Source organism: Drosophila gunungcola, assembly GCF_025200985.1.
Source record: "Drosophila gunungcola strain Sukarami chromosome 2R unlocalized genomic scaffold, Dgunungcola_SK_2 000012F, whole genome shotgun sequence".
Classification (NCBI taxonomy): Eukaryota; Metazoa; Arthropoda; class Insecta; order Diptera; family Drosophilidae; genus Drosophila; species Drosophila gunungcola.
In genome coordinates, this window is record NW_026453170.1 from 399212 (window position 1) to 419869 (window position 20658).

The window sequence follows — 20658 nt, forward strand, 5'->3', positions numbered from 1 at the left end:
TTCTGAATTTTAAACCATTACCTTGTTCAAAAGCATTTTATAAAAAAATTAAAAAAAAGAAAAGTTAATTTTTTTTTCATTTATTATACTTTTGCAGAGGGTATTATAATTTCAGTCAGATATACAAGTATATAGGAGCTGTTGGGGCCGGAGGAGCAAAAAAAAACAAGACTTTTGGGGCATTTTTGTATTCTGGTTTTAATTTCGCTCGCGCTGAAGAAGGCATGCTCTACCACTTTTTGGAAACCCGCTAGTTTAGCGGGACAACGGCTTGAAAAAAGCTAGATTTCACACGCCCACGACTAAAGCTACTATATATCGTTAAACAGGTATTTTAAGTGGCTTTTTCTGTTTCCTTGACATAATTTTTCCAGCTAAATAATTACTTTTTTAATTAATTAATTTTTTTAATTTGGCAACAATTTTAAAATGTGTGTTTATTAAGTTGAAAGCTTTATAATTTTTGGTCACAAAATTGAGCATCAGAAGTTTTGTGCATTTTTGTGTGTACGCAAATAATTCAAAATTCACATATTGTAAAGAAAATTTAATTTTGGTATTAGCTGGAGGGGTATAAAAAATTGTGCTTGCCGAAGTTTTCTTTCTTTTTTATTTAAGTACTAATCATGTTGAGTGCTATATCAGTGTAACCCACGAAAATATAGGAAATATTTAAAGTTATTTAAGTGCTGACATGATTCCAGTCGAAAGAGTGGCTAAAATCGAAAATTCAAAAAGATTATGAATGCTAAATAAATTACCCAAATTTAATATCAAACCTTAACAAAATGGCGTCTGTTTTAAAAAAAAGATTTTTTAATTGGACCCATTTAAGAACTCAATCATCTTAAATTTAATCTCAAATGTAGTTTCGAGAAAAACTCGATTAAAGATTCAGGAGCAGCAGTGTATGCCTGCGAGCGGCATTAAAAAACTATGTTAGGTATGACCTTGCCGCTTTCACAGGAAATTTTTAAAATTGTAAACCATCGATTGGCCTGTAATAACAGATTTTTTAAAAAAATTTACACAGGTAAAGCCCTTTAAAAAACTTTTCCAAACATTCGTATATATCATATAGCTGCAATAGAAACTATTGGCTAAATTTTGAAAAATGTTGTTGATTTTAAAGGAATATGCGAACATATCGTTTTCTTTGCCTAATATAGTGGTTTTGTATCATTTCGAATACATCTCTTGACTGCAAGGGTATTACAACTTCAACTTACCGAAGTTAGGTTCCGTCGGGGAACAATTACAACATTTCAGCTTCACTCCTCTCCAGAAAAAGTGGCAGTCGTAATAGCGAGCTGAAGCTGAACGAGAGGAAAAGTGAAAAGCAAGCGGAGATTTAACCATGTCAAAGATCGGAATTAACTGGTGCCGTCGAAAGGGGCTCCTCCGTAATAATATTAGTTAGTTGTGAAGTTCGCACAGGGCTTTCGTTTATATCAAAGGGTTTTTCAATAGGTGCGCTTCACCTATTTTCGATAGGGACGGCGAACGACGCCATGTTTTTCCTTGTTCTCTTGACATATGTATGAAACTTCATTAGTATACATACATTTCAACATGAATGCAAATTGTGCAAATTTTTTATCAAAATAATCGTTCTGTTGCTGCTAATTTAAGAGCATTACGGCCATTTTACGGTCCATTTAACAAGCCAGCCCTTTCGACAATCGTCCGTCTAGTGGAAAAATTTGAGTTTACGTTTTCGCTACATAATGTTCCGGTGGCCGTGAGAGCAAGAAGTGCTCGAAGTGATGAAAACATCGCAGCCGCCAGCGCTTCAGTTCAAGAAGACGCGAATGTGTCGCTCACACGACGTTCGCATCAATTGGGCATTTCTGTGACGTCATTGTGTCGAATTATGCGTAAAGATCTTGATTTGACACCTCAAGACTATTTTCTTTGGGATTACGTGAAGTCATTGGTCTATGCCAATAAGCCGGCGACGTTGCAAGAGCTCAGAGCCAAAATTGAACTTGAAAATGCTGGAATTTCGACCGATTTATGCGAAAAAGTGGTTGAAAATTGGGTTCAACGATTGGACTTCGTAAAACGTGCACGCGGTGGTCGTGCGAAAGAAATCGAGTTTCATAATTAAATGTATAAGTTCAAATACGATAATAAAAAGAAAAGTTAGTTGAAAAGTCAAACCGTTTGTGTTTAATTCAAAAAAAAAAGTTGAAGCGCTCCTATTGAAAAACCCTTTATAATTCAACTATATAGCTAACCTAATTTGCGTGCTCAGCTAATCGAGACGAGCGGCTTGTTCATGAGACTCTTTTTCAGCTTGGCCAGAGCGCTGGCTTGGCGTCTCCTGGCTTCTTGTCCTTGTTTTTGGGACCTAGGGGAACCATGGTGGTGTCCATTTCTTGAGTATTATTTTTTCTGAGGGAAACTAAACAAAAGTCAAACATTTCCCTTAAAGTCCGATAACTGTTTTTCTGCACCATTCTTGAATGAGAATTAGCATATTAAGCGAATCAAGACGAACAATTAAAATACAAACATTTAGTATGGGAGCAGTTCGCTTAAAAATTATTTTTAAAAAACATTACATTTTGCAAAAAAACTATCCAGTCAACTAGAACCTCAAGAACTATGTTTGAAAAAATTACTGATCTAAATATCTATTTTTTCATTATAAATAAGGCCATTTAAATAGTTATCTTACAAAGTTAAAGACTTATCTGATTTTTATCAAGTTCTTGCTGTTTCTGGGTATTTTACTGGCTTAAAAGCCTACTGGATGGTCAAATAATGTTAAACAAAGCGTATAGTATGCAAAAACATGGTTAGAACTGACCGTTTACCATGGAGATCTCATCGATGATCAGTCGCTTGCACTTGCGCAAGGTTTGGGTGCTAACGGGTCGTGAATGCGATGCGAGTCCAGATCACCCTTGTAGGCGACAAAGGGAACGTGAACAACGGGCGGGTTCTCTTTCTTCCTGGGCTTTTGGCCCTACCGCTCCTTCATCGGAAGAAATCCCCACAATTATTTTATGTTATTAATATAGATTTGTTCTTTAATTCTTAATTCTTTAAATCTTAAATCTAAACATCTGTACTGTTTTCTTTTCGTCCAGCTGTCCTTCCCTAACTACATATACGTCTAGATATTTTCTGCCCTACACTCATAGAAATTTCTCCTTAAAATCTAGTAAAATCGCCTTTGAATTTTCGCCAAAGGCGAGTCGCATTCATTTGAAGAAAATTTCTTTCTTAAATTAATGGTGATTCCTTTCTTAAACCAAAAAATAAAATTTCTTAAGTCTAGAAATATTATTTCTTAAATCAAGAAAAAATATTTCTTAAATTTAGAAAAAATATTTCTTGAAACAAGAAAAAATATTTCTTAAAGCAAAAAATATATTTCTTAAAAATAAGATAATTTGTCAGAGTTCTGCCAGAGGACGCGTCGCGACACGAACAGTATTTGTATGAAATTTCAGTAGGCGACATACACACACTGACAAGTTTCGACGTGCAAACTACTCACACAAACGAAACCCCGCTAGCTAACACACATGCAATCTAATTTAAACTTTAACTAGGGGGAGAAGATGATATAGATAAACATGATTTTTAAAATTAACATTAGAACATTGTAATGCACAAATAATACCAAAAACTTGAAAAGAACTCACATTTTTATTTGGTCGTCGGAGAGAATCGAACCCAGGCCTTCCGCGCGGGAGTTGGACATTGTAACACTAGGCTATGTTCGCACTCAAAGAATGAACGTCGAAAGTATGACTGTTTCGTCAGCTTGGACGAGACATGTTAAAAAAATCAACACAATCATATATTTTCAGAGTTGCTTTAGAATCTGATACTATATATTCAGAAATTGTTTAATTGTTTAACTCGTGCTGCTCAGATTTCTGGTCAGGCAACCTAGGCGCTAGGCTACCATTAATCGGCTCAGTTAAATGCTGCTTTTCAAAGGCGATTTCTCCTTTAAAAACCTAATGAATGACTTTGCTGAGCCGAACGCCCTTTGAGCTTTCGGCAAAGTCATCCGACTGACATCGTTTACTTCGTATTTTACCGTTCTTTTTTTTTCGAATTGCTTTTGTAAGTCAAAGGCTGGTTTTCTATTTTTAAGGGATATTGCTCTATGGAACTCAAAGGCAAATTCACCTTTAAAAACTATACAATTTTTGTTGCTGTTGTCGTCCGAAAAAAAAACAAAATTAAGTCTTTTTCCTATTTTTAAGAAAGTTTTTTTCTTAAAAGCTTACAATCAGAAAGGATTTCCATTTTTAATTACAATTTTTTCTTGAATCAAGAAATTTTTGTCATTGAATCAAAGACAAGCCGATTTAAAGGCGAGATTTCTAAATTTTGGGAATTTTTTCTATGAGTGTATACTTTCTAAAATGTCATTATTCGCAAAATTGAGCCTAAACTTTTGTCCGTGTGAATTCGTTTAGAGCGCTGCCATTTAATAACTATATTAGGTATGACCTTGTCGCTTTCACAGGATATTTTTGAAATTGTAAACCATCGATTGGCCAGAAATAATCGATTTTTAAAAAAAATGTACCCGTGTAAAGCCCTTTAAAATACTTTTCCGAAAGGACGTATATATCACGTAGCTGAAATAGAAACTATTGGTTAAATTAAAAAAAAAATGTTGATTTTAATGGAATATGCGAACTTATTGTTTTTTTATTGCCTAATATAATAATCTCTTGACTGCAAGGGTATTACAACTTCAACTTACCGAAGTTGGGTTCCAATAACAGCATTTCAACTTCACGAAATTAAATTTTTTATGAAAATAATCCTTAAAAAACTTGTTTACTCTTTAGATATGTATAATCCATACACCAATCTTTATAAAATTAGTGAAAACCTTACAAACTTTTTTCGTTTTTGTTATCTTTTCAAATCCGATTTCAATCGATGTTTTTCGAACGACATGTAAATAGCTTTGAAGTGTGGCCTTCGCAGCTTGCGGGCAAAATACTAACGTGTACCTACCCCACACACACCGCCCACCCCGCCCGCATATTGCGAAAAAAGCTCCTCTCCGGAAAAAGTGGCAGTCGTAATAGCGAGCTGAAGCTGAACGAGAGGAAAAGTGAAAAGCAAGCGGAGATTTAACCATGTCGAAGATCGGAATTAACGGATTTGGCCGCATCGGCCGTCTGGTGCTGCGCGCCGCCGTCGAAAAGGGCGCCTCCGTGGTGGCCGTCAACGATCCCTTCATCGATGTCAACTACATGGTGTATCTGTTCAAATTCGACTCGACTCACGGTCGTTTCAAGGGCACCGTGGCGGCCGAGGGAGGTTTCCTGGTGGTGAACGGCCAGAAGATTACCGTCTTCAGCGAGCGCGACCCGGCCAACATCAACTGGGCCAGCGCTGGCGCGGAGTACGTGGTGGAGTCGACCGGAGTGTTCACCACCATCGACAAGGCGTCCACCCACTTGAAGGGCGGTGCCAAGAAGGTCATCATCTCGGCCCCATCCGCCGACGCGCCCATGTTCGTTTGCGGCGTCAACCTGGACGCCTACAGCCCCGACATGAAGGTGGTCTCCAACGCCTCCTGCACCACCAACTGCCTGGCTCCCCTGGCCAAGGTCATCAATGACAACTTCGAGATCGTCGAGGGTCTGATGACCACCGTGCACGCCACCACCGCCACCCAAAAGACCGTGGATGGCCCCTCCGGAAAGCTGTGGCGCGACGGCCGTGGCGCCGCCCAGAACATCATCCCGGCCGCCACCGGAGCCGCCAAGGCCGTGGGCAAGGTAATCCCGGCCCTCAACGGAAAGCTGACCGGCATGGCCTTCCGCGTGCCCACGCCCAATGTCTCCGTCGTGGATCTCACTGTCCGCCTGGGCAAGGGCGCCAGCTACGACGAGATCAAGGCTAAGGTCGAGGAGGCTTCCAAGGGTCCGCTGAAGGGAATCCTGGGCTACACCGACGAGGAGGTCGTCTCCACCGACTTCCTCAGCGACACCCACTCGTCGGTCTTCGACGCCAAGGCTGGCATTTCGCTGAACGACAAGTTCGTCAAGTTAATCTCGTGGTACGACAACGAGTTCGGCTACTCCAACCGTGTCATCGATCTGATCAAGTACATGCAGTCCAAGGACTAAATGCCACCATCGTACAAACCCGGGGCGTGCAAGTGGATCAGGAATCACTGTCTGTTGTATAACTATAACCCAGGTAGAGTGCGCCCCGGAAATTCGGCACTATGCACCATTAAATAGGCTTTTTTGGTTGGCTCTCAAAAGTTACCAGAATCATTGCAAACATTTAAATATTACGAATATAACCTACACAAATATATTTATTGCTGTTAAATAAAGTATTGCTCTGTTACTGTATTCAAACGCCAGCTATTGAAAAATAAAATTATGTGCATAGTTGAATGCTTGTGTAAGCCCAAGGTCGTGGGAAGGTTACATCAGGGCACCACCGTTAAGATTCCCCAAGATATATGCATGTATGTATATACATACATAAAAATGCATGTGGTGGAGCCAGCACAAACTCAAACGGATGGTAAAAATAAAGGGAACAACGTTTCTATTTATATGCAAACTCTGCAAACCCGAACTTTTCAGATTATGCAAACATTTAAACATTTTCTTATCGCTGCACTTTAGGATGCTGTTTGTTTTGTCTTCGATTTACTCTCGGCACATTATTTTATGGCCAGTTGAGCACAAAATTGATTTTGATAGCCGTTTCATGATCTTGGTATTATCGCCAATTAGCGGTAAATTTTCTTAGGATTTCCTTGCAAATTATCGACCTGCACATTTGTATACAAAAGTATTTTGCTTTGTATACACAAGGTCATGAAAGGTCATAGGCGGCTTGCAAAGGTACTTGATTAATGTACACAATTTTTCGATTGGAAGAAATCAAATAGATTATTTCGTCCAGGGCTGCAAAGCGCGCCACATTCAAAAAGTTAAACGAAAAGTAATTAAGCTGGGCAGGTTACAAATAATTATATTAAGTTTTTATTAAAGAGCGGTGTCGATACGACCACGTCTGCCTGTGTCTCCCACAGTTAAGAAATTTAACAATTTTTATAAAGTTTACCGCTTGGGGGTTTGCACTATGGAAGTCCTTTTTAAATTTTTCTTTATTTCATTTGATTGTTACAGATAGGTAACATAAATATTTTTGTTAACAAAGTGAAAAGAAAAAATCAACATGTCGCATATGTTTTTGTCCAAGTTTAGAAAAAATAGAAACATTATTTTAAAATATTTTTAGCAATTTGTAATACTATAATTAAAATGATTTTTGTGTACACATCAATGACGTGTTAAACTTCCAGGAAAGAGCAATAAAAAATTATCTTATCGCGACAAAGATTAAACAGCCCCACAAAATATCACTTTTTTGTTTGTTGCATTTGAAGTTGATTAATTGTGCTTTTCCAAGCATAATTTTCGTTTTGGTAATACGGATCCCTAAGAATTGTTTACTAATTTGGGCTTTGCGCCTTCATAATTTATGCAGTACGCTGAACTCTTAGATACATTACGCACTAATTAATTTATTTTTGCTTGTTTTTATACCTTGCAGAGGGTATTATAAATTCAGTCAGAAGTTTGCAACGCAGTGAAGGAGACATCTCCGGCCCTATAAGGTGTATATATTCTTGATCAGCATCACTAGGAGAGTCGATCTAGCCATGTAAGTCTGTCCGTCCGTTTCTACGCAAATTAGTCTCTCAGTTTTAAAGCTATCTACATGAAAGTTCCCTAAAAGTTGTATTTCTATTGCTGGTAGTATATTAGTCGGGTCGAGCTATAGCATATAGCTCCCATAGTAACAATCGGAAAAATAAATAAAAAAAAATTATATCTTTGGTGTTTTTTAAGTTCTTTGAGATATAGTAATGGTTCAATATTTAAGAATTTCAAATTTACGGTTTAAATTTCATCAAAATCGGATGACTATAATCTAAAGCTTCCATAGGAACAATAAAAATATTCAAAAAAAAATTTTTTTTAATTTAACTCTTTTGTTTTGTAATTTTTTTTTTAATTCTTTATGATTAATTAATAATTTGATAGTTCAGAATTACGTTTTTAATTTTATTAAAATCGGAAAACGATATCATATATCTTCCATAAGAACTAGCAAATAAGCTTCAAATAGCTTCAATGTAAACACACACGCAAGTCAATCATAATTTTAATGTTTTCAAGAATATTTCATTTTTGCAATAGCTGCAAGGGTATATAAACTTCGGCTTGTCGAAGTTTGCTTACTTTCTTGTTTATTTTTGTTTTGTTTACAATTTCATTTTCCTGTTTGTTCTTATCGATATTGCCACCATTGATATAGGCTAGCAGATATGTATCATGTATCAAGAAAAGATAGCGTTTTATTTATACGCTCATTTTTAGCTAAACATGATGGAAGAAATCCATCAGTAACCAGTGATCATGTTGTTCAGCTGAATATTACTAATTGTTTTCTTCTTTATAACAGTTACATCGCTGAGGAATATATGGCCCCTTTTGTGCTAGTTTCCACATTTCACTTTTGTTTTCATTGCTTTTGTTTAACAGTTATCTAATCAGCTATTGTTACCTTATCCATCGAAATGAATGTATTGGCAAGGCTATACTATCTTAATCCTTTTTGGCTAGTTTCGTCTGCGGTTAAAATAAATTGAAGTAAATTCTAAAATATAAAAAAATCGAACACTTTAATTAAAAAAAAAGAACAAACTTGTTATATTTCAATTATTATTATTGTTATTGTTATGAATTCAATACCAGCGATGATTTTCCAAAATCAAAATCTTTTCGGCTCGTTTTTAAGTTATTGTGGTAAGCTCAGACAAAATGAAATCAATTTAAACTTGAAATTTCAAAGGGTACTTTCGTTTCGCAATCATTTGAAATAGCTGAATAGTGATATAGAGTACACACAAGAGTCATAAAACAATCAGAAATATGAAATATATAAAGATTAATTATATGATCGGATGACTGCGGAGGTAAAGTCCAAAAAAAAAATTAGCAAGCTTCTATTTTCAACTTATATTTTTTGAGTTTTTATTTGGACAAGTCGTTTTATAAGCCTAAATATGATGTATGATATCCTTTTCGGCGGAAAAATTGGAGTATGATGGGGGCATGTCCTTGCGCATCCTGTCGAAAGCCTTTTGCACCGAGTACAAAGCACAGCCAAGATAAACTAATAATAGAGTGTTAAAAGGTTAAATAGCTGTGTACTCTCACAACCAAAACCCCTTACCTGTAAACGGCAGCAACATCGTCGGAATGAAGATCCAATCTTCAAGTCTGGTTAACGTCGTAATGCTCGCATAAACCATAAGAAACATGAAGAACCCTGTGGTTATCATCCACGGCACTAAGAACTTGTATTTTTGCTGGATTTCCATTCGATTTGAGAGTGTCAGATGTTTAGCTCAAATAATTAAGTCACCTTAAAAGCTCCTATTAGAAGGCACACGCTGCCTAATATTTGCAGAGAAGAAATGTTTATCCCCAGTAAGTAAAGTCCATCTAAATCGAAATAGTAACACAATTACATTTTTTCTAAACATTCATATGGGTACACTGTACATACATCTCCAGAAATATACGTCCATCAGTGCCAAATAGGTTATGGCAAAGGCAATGGATAAAAAGCCCGTGCAGATGATACCTCCGTTGGTGTCCAGCTTCAACATGTTTCCGACTCAATGGAGAACTTTGCAGTTTGAGGATTATTTCACAACTGAATGACAGAATACTACACACATCGCATTGGTCGACAAATTTTTGCTGGTGGCTTTATCTTATCTGTCGCTCGCTCGCTCTCCCATCGCCAAATTGGAAAACCTTTGTTCGTTTGTGTATAAGTATAATTTTATTGAACTCTTAGATACATTACGCAATAGTTAATTTATTTTTGCTTTTTTGCAAGGGTATACCCTTGCAGAGGGTATTATAATTTCAGTCAGAAGTTTGCAATGCAGTGAAGGAGACATCTCCGACCCTATTAAGTATATATATTCTTGATCAGCATCACTAGGAGAGTCGATCTAGCCATGTCCGTCTGTCCGTCCGTTTCTACGCAAACTCGTCTCTCAGTTTAAAAACTATGTGCATGAAACTTCCCCAAAAGTTGTCTTTCTATTGCAGGTAGTATATTAGTCGGATCGAGCCGGATCGGACGACTAAAACATATAGCTCGCATAGGAACAATCGGAAAAATAAATTTAAAAAAAACTATATCTTTGGTGTTTTTTAATTTTTTTTAAAGTTTTTCGAGATATAGTGCTGGTTAAATATTTCAGAATTACGGTTTAAATTTCTAAAATATTTCAGAATTACGGTTTAAATTTCATCAAAATCGGACGACTTTAACTTAAAGCTCCCATAAGAACAATAAAAATATTTAAAAAAATTTTTTAATTTAACTTTTTTATTTATTTTTTTTTTTTTTCAAAAGTTTTTTATGATAAATTAATGATTTGACAGTTCAGAACTACGCTTTTAATATTATTAAAATCGGAAAACGGTATCATATATCTGCCATAGGAACTATCAAATAATCTTCAAATAGCTTCAATGTAAACACACACGCAAGTCAATCATAATTTTAAGTTTTTCAAGAACATTTAATTGTTGCAATAGCTGCAAGGGTATATGAACTTCGTTTGCTTCGTTTCTTGTTTATTTTTGTTTTGTTTACAATTTAATTTTTCTGTTTGTTCTTATCGATATTTACACTATTAATATAGGCTAGCAGATATTTATCATTTATCAAGAAAAGATAGCGTACTATTTATACGCTCATTTTTTGCTGAACATGATGAAAGTGATGACCAGTGATCATGTTGTTCAGCTGAATATTACTAATTGTTTTCTTCTATATAACAGTTACATCGCTAAGGAATATATGGCCTCTTTTGTGCTTGTTTCCACATTTCACTTTTTTTTCATAGCTTCATAATTGGAAAGCTTTTGTTTAACAGTTATCTTATCAGCTTTTGTTACCCTATTCTTCGAAATGAATGTATTTTCAAGGCTAATCCTTTTTGGCTAATTTCGTCTGCGGTTAAAACCAATTGAAGTAAATTCTGAAATATAAACAAAATCGAACACTTTAATTTAAAAAAAAAAAAATAACGAAGTGGTTATAATTCAAATATTATTATTATTGTTGTTATTAATTCAATACCAGCGATGATTTTCCAAAATGAAAATCTCTTCGGCTCGTTTTTCAGTTATTGTGGTAAGCTAAGACAAAATGGAATGGAAATTTCAAAGTGTAATTTCGTTTCGCAATCATCTGAGTCATAAAACAATCAAAAATATGAAATATATAGAGATTAATTATGTGATCGGACGACTGCGCAGGTTGAGTCCAAAACAAGATTAGCAAGCTTTTATTTTCAACTTATATTTTTTGAGTTGTTTTTTGGACAAACCGTTTTATTGGCCTAAATATGATGAACGATATCCTTTTCGGCGGACAAATTGGAGTACAATGGGGGCATGTCCTTGCGCATCCTGTCGAAAGCCTTTTGCACCGAGTACAAAGCACAGCCAAGATAAACTAATAATAGAGTTTTAAAAGGTTAAATAGCTGTGTAATCTGACAACCAAAACCCCTTACCTGTAAACGGCAGCAACATCGTCGGAATGAAGATCCAATCTCCAAGTCTGGTTAACGTCGTAATGCTCGCATAAACCATAAGATACATGAAGAACCCTGTGGTTATCATCCACGGCACTAAGAACTTGTATTTTTGCTGGATTTACATTAGAAGTTAGTTCGATTTAAGAGTGTCAGACGCTTAGCTAACATAATTAACTCACCTTAAAAGCTCCTATTAGAAGGCATACGCTGCCTAATATTTGCAGAGAAGAAATGTGTATCCCCAGTTCGTAAAGTCCATCTGAATCGAAATAGTTACACAATTACATTTTTTCTAAACACTCATATGTGTACACTGTACATACTTCGCCAGAAATACTCATCCATCAGTGCCAAATAGGTTATGGCAAAGGCAATGGATAAAACGCCCGTGCAGATGATACCTCCTTTGGTGTCCAGCTTCAACATGTTTCCGACTCAATGGAGAACTTTGCAGTTTGAGGATTATTTCACAACTGAATCACAGAATACTACACACATCGCATTGGTCGACAAACTTTTGCTGGTGGCTTTATCTTATCTGTCGCTCGCTCGCTTTCCCATCGCCAAATTGGAAAACCTTTGTTCGTTTGTGTATAAGTATAATTTTATTGAAGGATTTGCTCTTTATTGCTTCGACTGGCCAGCAAACTGAGCCCTACCAAAGGGTCCCAGATTGTTGGCTACACCATTTTACAATGAGTTGCGATCTCGAGTCGATTATTTGGAATAATGCAATGAAATTGATTAGCTAACAAATTGAGTGGCGAGTGTGCAAAAATTTGTTTTTTTTTATAAAATTTGTAACATGCATTCTTATTTTTTGGTTTTGTTGCATCTTTAACTAGTATAATTAAGTATAAAAAAATGTTACTTCGCATCGCATGGCATTGCTTCATATGTATTGATGTATAACTATTCGATTTTCAGTTAACTCGCTTGATAATCCGTAAAATGTAGCATATTTTAGATAATTTCGAGGCGTAATTCTGTGTGAGAATCAGTTAATTTGAGTTAAGTGGTGTTAGACTGGTTAAGGTAGAGTTAAGAAACTTGGCAAACTTCGCCCTTCTTCTGGTGTTTTCGAGTTAGTCAAGATATATAAAAATACGTAGATTATAACATTCGATTAGTACAAGTAGGTATGTATAAATATATAAAAAGTACACAACGTGTAAATTAGACTAAGTCAATTGAGGAGAGCTCCTTGGGGCAGGTTGCTTAGTTGCCCCTCGTCCTTGTGCCCTTTCTCGTTATTTTTCGATTTGTTGCTTTTCGTTTTGTTTTGTTTTTGGCAAAATCACAGGAGAATTAGAAATAATTAACGTAAGCTATGACACATCAATGTGATAGAGTGAAAGTGGAAAACTCTCAGTTACCGATTTGAAAGAGCATTGGTTGAACTTGAATTGCTTTATTTGCCTTCACTTGCATGGAGTTGACTTCCGTTTTAGAGTAGTTTTGCTTTAGGGTTTTGAATTCTATAAATGTATATTTGTATAATAAATTAAGACTATATATCCATTTATATATAAGTATATAGATGTATATATTTAAAAAGTAAGTAGGAGGCGCATTTTTCCACTTTTCAACTTAGGATAACAACATTGTTTTCGCGATTCGCTCCCCAGGCGCTATATCGCCTTTCTGACTCACTGACTGAACTGGCTTGCTAACGGCTTGTAACAATATTCAACTATAGAATCGCCGATCAAAAGTAATAACCATAATAATTGTGGTGATAGTGACAACCAAAGGATGCCGACGCATGTACAAAAGAATAAATAAAATCGCGTATAAGAAGGATCTGCGTAAACCTATTTTAAACGTCAACAACCATTTTCTTGTGGATGTCCGTGTTGCCGACCACCGAGCAGAACTCATCGAACGAAATCTTCCCATCCTCATCCTTATCCGCGAATCCGATCGTCTTGTCCACAATCTGCTGCAATTGCGACTCCTTTAGATTGTTGCCCACCATCATCTTTAACACCTGTAAAACAGAGTTGCGTTTAGGGCGATCTCTACGTGAAACTCGCGGGACTTGCCTGAAACAGTTCGCCGTTGGAAATGTAGCCGTCATTGTCCATGTCGTAGATGCGAAAAGCGAAGCGCAGCTTCGACAGCTTGTCGCCCTTGACGCTGAATTGTGACACGCCCTGGATGAACTCCTTGAAGTCCACCTCGCCATTGCCGTCCGCGTCGAAAATGTCGATCACGCGCTGCACCAGAGGATTCTGTTGAAGCTCTGGCAGCGACATGAACTCGTCCACGCTCAGCGCCCCCGAGTTGTCCAGGTCCAGCTTCCGGAAACGTTTGCCCAACCGCCGGATCTCATCGGCGTCGACTGGAGGAATGCAAAAAAAAACATGGAAGTTTCGTTTTAAAATTCGATTTATGCAGAATCACAAGCGCATGTAATAGGCATTTTTGAAATATGAATACAGTGGAGCATCCCTCTATAGATGCGAATGACGAAATTCTTAAATAAGAACGCAATTCTTCGATGTTTATAAATCTTCCTATTATATAGTTCTTCCTGAAATCATTGGAGAAACTTTACTCTTAAACTGTAAGCAATAGTAAAATTAACTAAAGTTTTTAAATTTTGAAATTATATAAAAATTTGTAACAGGAAAAATAAGATATTTATTCCTAATACCAAAATTGCATTTTAAAATATTATAAAGATTTCTATTAAAGCTTTATTCTAATTAAGATTGTGCGACTATATTTTAAACTATTAACAGTAGTAAAAAAACTTAAGTTTTACAAAATGTTTAAATGATATTAAAATTTGTAACAGGAAATATACGATATTTATCCCTAATACGAAAATTTGCTTTTAGAAATATTACGAAAATTCCTATTATAGATGTAAAATCAAACGCTTTATTCTACTTAAGATTGTGGGACTGTAATTTATTTTTAGCGAGCGCTTGTCCGTCGATTATCAGATGAGGAAACGTGTGACAAGTCACATTCTAGAATGACCATTTCGAAAGAAACAAAAAAAGGTGTAAAATCTTTTCTTGATCCGAAATAAAGAGTTGATAATTGTAAATGGAATGTCGACGCCACGTTCACGCTTAGTTTGCATTCCTTATTTGGCCGTTCGCTTATACCGTATCTAAATGTTCACTTGTGTGTGCTTATGTTTGCATATTCATAAACAGCTGCCATTCCGTTTAAATGACATTGACTGAACAATTTCGTACTTACAATTGGAACACATTTCCATGGGCAGTGATGTTTCATTTCCCTGCAAGGCAAAAATATATATAAATTTGGGAAATTTTAATTTATTGCAGCAGCAGGTGGAAGGGATCAGGGGGAAGGGGGTGAGAGATGATGAACGGAATTTGACTTTATGAGACGGCAACAACTCTCACTCCCATTTCTGCTCTCTTCCATTCTCCCCCTTCCCCTTCTCACTCTCGCACTTTTGCACTTGTTCTTCGCGTATATTGTTGGCATTTTATTACCATTTTGGTTTCGCCTTTTGTGGTTCTCCTTGGTGCTATCTATAGAGTGCAAATACGCTTTCCTTTTGGCGTCGCTCTTTTCTCGCTTTTCCTCTAGTTTCGTTTACAATCCAATACTGGGGGCTATCCTGCACATGCTACTCGGGTTTCTGGGGCGCTGATTTACGGATTTGTTGTGGAAATCTTCGGTTTTCTATTTTCTATTGTGCATGAGTTTTTCCACAGCAGCTTTTGGTGTGACCGTAACATAAGCGACAAAAAATGCGCGGAGGCCGAAGAAAATATACCAAAAAGCTTTGAGTCTGGCAACACGCTGCTAGGGCTGCCAACTTTTCAAGTGTCAGCTAGCAAAAGAATTTTTTGAAAATGTGCGCCGTTTTTTTTAAATATATATATTTTTTAATTTTTGAATAAATTAAATTAAATTATTCAATTTATAATAAATTGTACTTATTGGAAGTAGGGGGTTTACCATGGTTTACGTGTGTTTACGTGTTTTCCTTTAAATTTTTGTCAGTAATCACAATTTTTCCAAAAATGGCGGTTCAAGAATTGGGTGCATAGTTGAGAAATGTTCATTTCGGTGAAAATAGTGAATTTATTTATTTCGTGTTTTTTCAATATGTATTAAGCTAGAGCATAAAGCAATTGTCTACAAATGTGGGTGGATGATTGTTTAAATATTTGTTTAATCCGTATTCTAATAAAATGAAAAGAAATCTGAGGTTATTAACAAATACAAGTAAACATTTTTTTGTAGTTCAATATAGATAAGGGACCCCTAAACAAAGGCTTCTGGCTACGCCGCTGCAGTTGCTTGGCTTCCCGCAGCAACATCAAACAACCACAGATAGCGTTTACTGTCCATACGGCATAATCTTTTGGCTAAACACTCTTGGAAGCTAGTTAACTGGCTTCCATCTCACTTCCATCTTCATTTTGCTGGCGACGTTCGACCAAAACAGTCATGAGGCAAGGAATCATCAGTCAGGAGGTAAACGGTCACCAGGAGTCGCCAGGAGCTGCGGAGGATGAGGGACGGCGGCGCAGGGTGGCGGTTGTCGGAGCTGGACTGGTAAGTGTTTTTTTTTTTTAAATAGTCAAAGGCTCTTAACAAACTGACTTTACTTTTGGTTGTTATGTGAAAATTAATGCTCAAAAAACATTACTAAGAAACAGCTTTTAAAACAATTTTTTTTTAAGAAATCCTTTTAACGTTTTTAAACCAAATCACGAATACATTTAAATCAATTTTATATTTGAAGCAAATTTTTTTGACCTTAATGGTTAGTGTTTTTAAAAGAAAATAAGAAGTGATCATTTTTCAAATGACTTTACTTCTTAGTATAACAATCTTAATCAGAAAGACGAAGTTCATCTATTATGCTGCTGAATTTTGTATCTAAATGCGCCTCTTATCTGGATGCTGCCTTATCCCTAATCCCCGACTCTTATCAAGATATTTTTAAACTTTCTATTTCACCTATATCAACTTGTTTAAAAGGTGGGTTCTTTGGCGGCCATAAACTTTGCCCGTATGGGCAACCAGGTGGATTTGTACGAGTACCGGGAGGATATCCGCCAGGCTCTGGTGGTCCAGGGTAGGAGTATTAACCTGGCACTTTCCCAGCGGGGCCGCAAGGCTCTGGCCGCCGTCGGTCTGGAGGAGAAGGTCCTGGCCACTGCCATACCCATGAGGGGTAGAATGCTGCACGATGTCAGGGGAAACACCAGTGTGGTCCTATACGACCCCAACAGCAAACAATGTCTGTATTCAGTGGGTCGCCGTCAGCTAAACGAGGTGCTTCTGGATGCTTGCGATAAATTACCGAATGTTCGCTGCCACTTCGAGCACAAATTGACGAGCGCTAACCTCAGAGAGGGATCCATGGAGTTCCGGAATCCTAACCAAGATGTGATTGCTGCCAAAGCGGACCTAATAGTGGGCTGTGACGGCGCCTTTAGTGGTGTACGCCAGCAATTGGTCCGTTTGCCGGGCTTTAATTATTCCCAGGAGTATATAGATACAGGTTACCTGGAACTTTGCATACCCTCGAAATCGGGTGACTTCCAGATGCCCGCCAATTACCTGCACATCTGGCCCCGCAACTCCTTTATGATGATCGCCTTACCGAATCAGGACAAGTCATTCACGGTGACCCTATCCATGCCTTTCGGGGTCTTCGCTAAAATTCGGAATCAAAATGATCTACTGGATTTCTTCAAGCTGAACTTTCACGATGCCCTGCCGCTTATTGGGGAGCAACAGCTCGTCAAGGACTTCTTTAAAACTAGGCCACAGCATTTGGTGTCCATCAAGTGCAAACCCTATCACTATGCGGACAAGGCCCTGATCCTGGGCGACGCTGCACATGCCATGGTTCCGTATTACGGCCAGGGAATGAATGCCGGAATGGAGGATGTCACGCTGCTCACCGGAATTCTGGAAAAGGAGTTGCGGCTGGACGAGGCGTTGGCTCAGTTTACCGAGTCCCGCTGGCAGGACGCTTTTGCCATTTGTGATCTGGCCATGTATAACTATGTGGAGGTAAGTATTTTATATATATATATAAATATATAACATATTTTAAACCCTCCTCTACTTTATTCCATTCTATTATTCATCCAGATGCGAGACCTGACCAAACGCTGGTCCTTTCGGATCCGAAAGTGGCTGGATACCTTGCTATTTCGATATTTCCCCAGCTGGATTCCACTCTACAACAGCGTCTCCTTTTCCAGCATGCCTTACGCCCAGTGCGTTGCCAACAGGAAGTGGCAGGACCAGCTGTTGAAGCGGGTTTCCGTTACAACTCTATTGGCTGCGATCCTGGCAGGAGTAGCTATTTTTTCACAGCGTTTTATTTGAAATATTTTCTTAAGACATTTTCTAATTAATATAAAGCTTAAGCACGAAAGAGTATGCCTTAAAAAATATTGTTTTACACCTGAAAATAAAAAGTGCTTCATTAAATTAACAGTAAGTGACATGAAAAGTACCAGTTCCATCATTGTCACTTCTGCTAAACTTTCCAGGTCCCCAATAAAGAGTTGCCAAATAAATCTGGCTCATTGTCTCGTCATCCTCCCACAGCTGTAAACGAAATCATAGTATGGAGTAACTTGATGGCCCACAGTGTCTTCTCTTTTATAACTGCTTCATTCTTGGCCACGTGTTTCAGTGGTTTCCAGCTTTCATTTGAAATCTCGTCAGTCTCTACATTTGCATCAAGACAACCCGAAAGTCTGTCTCCACCTTCTGTGGTGCTAGTAAGTTCAGTGCAGGAGGCAGCCTATGATTCAGTTTTTGCCTTGCCATCTTGACATTTATGTAGCTCTGCTTAATATCCATCTCGTTTCCTTTCTTAATTGTCTAAGCTCTTAGTACATGATTAACGGTTAGACTTTGGAGGTCGACTTATAGGGCCGAATTTGAGGTAAGCCGTGATAATGGCTTTCGCTATTTCCTGGGAAACAATTCTGTGGTTTCCAGAGGAAGGACTTATTTTATTAGACCAAAGGATTACTCCGAGGAGGAGCACTTATTGGCTATGTGATAATCTAATACGTTTCAAGTATTACTATTCCTTGCTAGGGCTATGGCTTATTGCGGAAGGTGGCGGTGATTGCTCAATTTGCACACACAAAGATTTGAGAACACCAATTTCCGGTCATCCGTTGTTGAGGGTGGTATCCAAACCTTGGCCACATTTCGCCTAAGCTATGGACAGTAGATGGACCGAACTGATTCTTCGTTGGCACGTGCCACAACAATGGCTTTTTAAACTACCTGATAGAATCGAACTTAGGGTCAAGTGGTTGATCGCTCCCTGCAATGGTCCAGTTTTCTCTTCGGGGTCGATTTCGGACCACTTAAGCTCTGGTTTGGAACCTGGATTCGCCAAGATGCTCTCCTGGCGAGTAATCTTGATTTGAGATGCCCTTGTCAAGTCGTCCGACCACGCAAGATTTTGGGTAGAGCTTGTCACCTTGGCCTTGGATGCTTTTTAATCAGTCAACCCCACATTGCATACTTCAACGCGGGAGGCAAATGGTCCACCCCCATTTGCAGTCCTGGGATGACGACGGTGGAGGCCCCACAACGCAACTTTCTCTTCCTTCCCCACCTCCAACCCACACCTCTCTTCAACGACACTATCTTATGCAGAGCAGCGACAGAGCACACAAGAACTGTATAAAACCGGGGTCGGCACACACACATTGCGTACTTTTATTACTATGTGTGCTCTCTGCTCATGCTCGAACTCCGTTTTTTAAATATGCAGTGATGTCACATAGCAATACATAATTGCCAATTGCTTCTAAAATTACAGATCGATTTTGTTGTGTCTACCGATTGAACACAAACACAGAGCCTAATAACTAAGGCCTAACATGACTCCGAGTGTTTTCGTCATTTCACTATGGAGCCAACGACCACTTTTGTGGGGCAAAATTAATAAGTCGCTTAATTTTTCTAATATCGAGTTGAAACTTTACCAATGTTTTTTTTTTATCCTTAGGCTACATATATATTCAAAAAACTGAAATCGGACCAATGTATCTATTATCTGCCATACGATTAATCTATCCAACTTTGTTGTTGCTTATGAATATAATACGATTCACTCATTCAGCCAAGCTGTAATTTTGGTTTATTTATTTTTTATCCCAGCTTAATTAAAGTTCAAATTTGAGAGTTTCGTTAAAATACAATATAGGAAATTTGCATTCACATCGAATGATTGTTTTTCACACAAGTGTGCAATGTTAATGCCTGAATCTGCAGCTTACATTCTCTGGGATCACGTTCCTCTAGCTAGAATGGTAAATGGTGGACTCCCACAGATTTCAAGGTTTTCAAAAGTACTGTAACTGTGTCGGTTTCTAACCAATTTGTATGATATTTTTGGAACAACTTCAAATTTCAAGAATATATTAGCTGCTGCGGTTGTTAAGAAAGTTAAAATAGCATCTTCTTTGTCCTTTTGGGCTGCCTTTTCAATACATATAAAAACAACTCAAAGCTGCAAAACTTAAGGTTGTGTCTAAAAAAACTAAATAAATTTAAAAGTGGCAATAAGTGGCGATTTCAACAACATATATTTGAACAAGAAATAAATACTCTTGAAATCTCAAAAGGTTTTAGAAGTGGACCACGCTAGACTCGCTTGTTGCTCCAGATAAAAATTAGATTTGTAAGACAATTTACTTTACCGCTTAAATACATGGAAATCAGGATAGATTTCAACCTTTTAAACACACAAACACTTAGTACGCACCACCATTCTTCAAATTCATTTTAAAAAATCTTCTTGAAAAGCTTTTCTATTGTTTTTTTATGCACTTCAAAACTGCAATGTGAAATTAGAATTTCAAAAGCACAAAGGCTGCATCTCAAACGGCTGATTAAACAGCTGTAATCTTAATAGAAGCGCCATCTATCGGAATTTCTGAAACGTAACATAGCAGATTGGTCTTCGGTTAATGCATCGTAAAACAACACATTTAG

General features: G+C 37.5%; 5 protein-coding genes across 5 annotated transcripts; 2 read left to right on the forward strand and 3 right to left on the reverse strand.

The window, feature by feature from the left end:
- Positions 1 to 5051: 5051 nt before the first annotated feature.
- Positions 5052 to 6404, forward strand: LOC128255906 (glyceraldehyde-3-phosphate dehydrogenase 1). Its single transcript, XM_052985772.1, has one exon. The coding sequence runs from the start codon at positions 5127 to 5129 to the stop codon at positions 6123 to 6125; it is 999 nt and encodes a 332-aa protein (XP_052841732.1). The 5' UTR covers positions 5052 to 5126; the 3' UTR covers positions 6126 to 6404.
- Positions 6405 to 9035: 2631 nt separating this feature from the next.
- Positions 9036 to 9886, reverse strand: LOC128255842 (uncharacterized). Its single transcript, XM_052985617.1, has 4 exons — positions 9604 to 9886; positions 9460 to 9539; positions 9268 to 9403; positions 9036 to 9207 (listed from the first exon to the last, which is right to left on the reverse strand). The coding sequence occupies exons 1-4, from the start codon at positions 9704 to 9706 to the stop codon at positions 9092 to 9094; spliced, it is 435 nt and encodes a 144-aa protein (XP_052841577.1). The 5' UTR covers positions 9707 to 9886; the 3' UTR covers positions 9036 to 9091.
- Positions 9887 to 10540: 654 nt separating this feature from the next.
- Positions 10541 to 12908, reverse strand: LOC128255841 (uncharacterized). The gene is made up of 5 exons (XM_052985616.1): positions 11988 to 12908; positions 11844 to 11923; positions 11641 to 11776; positions 11453 to 11580; positions 10541 to 11101 (listed from the first exon to the last, which is right to left on the reverse strand). The coding sequence occupies exons 1-4, from the start codon at positions 12088 to 12090 to the stop codon at positions 11465 to 11467; spliced, it is 435 nt and encodes a 144-aa protein (XP_052841576.1). The 5' UTR covers positions 12091 to 12908; the 3' UTR covers positions 10541 to 11101; positions 11453 to 11464.
- Positions 12909 to 13059: 151 nt separating this feature from the next.
- On the reverse strand, positions 13060 to 15405 carry LOC128255840 (calcineurin subunit B type 2). The gene is made up of 4 exons (XM_052985615.1): positions 15147 to 15405; positions 14884 to 14923; positions 13710 to 14008; positions 13060 to 13654 (listed from the first exon to the last, which is right to left on the reverse strand). The coding sequence occupies exons 1-4, from the start codon at positions 15147 to 15149 to the stop codon at positions 13484 to 13486; spliced, it is 513 nt and encodes a 170-aa protein (XP_052841575.1). The 5' UTR covers positions 15150 to 15405; the 3' UTR covers positions 13060 to 13483.
- Positions 15406 to 15869: 464 nt separating this feature from the next.
- On the forward strand, positions 15870 to 18130 carry LOC128255837 (kynurenine 3-monooxygenase). The gene is made up of 3 exons (XM_052985609.1): positions 15870 to 16221; positions 16651 to 17694; positions 17776 to 18130. Exons 1-3 carry the CDS (start codon positions 16114 to 16116, stop codon positions 18013 to 18015), a joined length of 1392 nt encoding a protein of 463 aa, XP_052841569.1. The 5' UTR covers positions 15870 to 16113; the 3' UTR covers positions 18016 to 18130.
- Positions 18131 to 20658: the final 2528 nt, after the last annotated feature.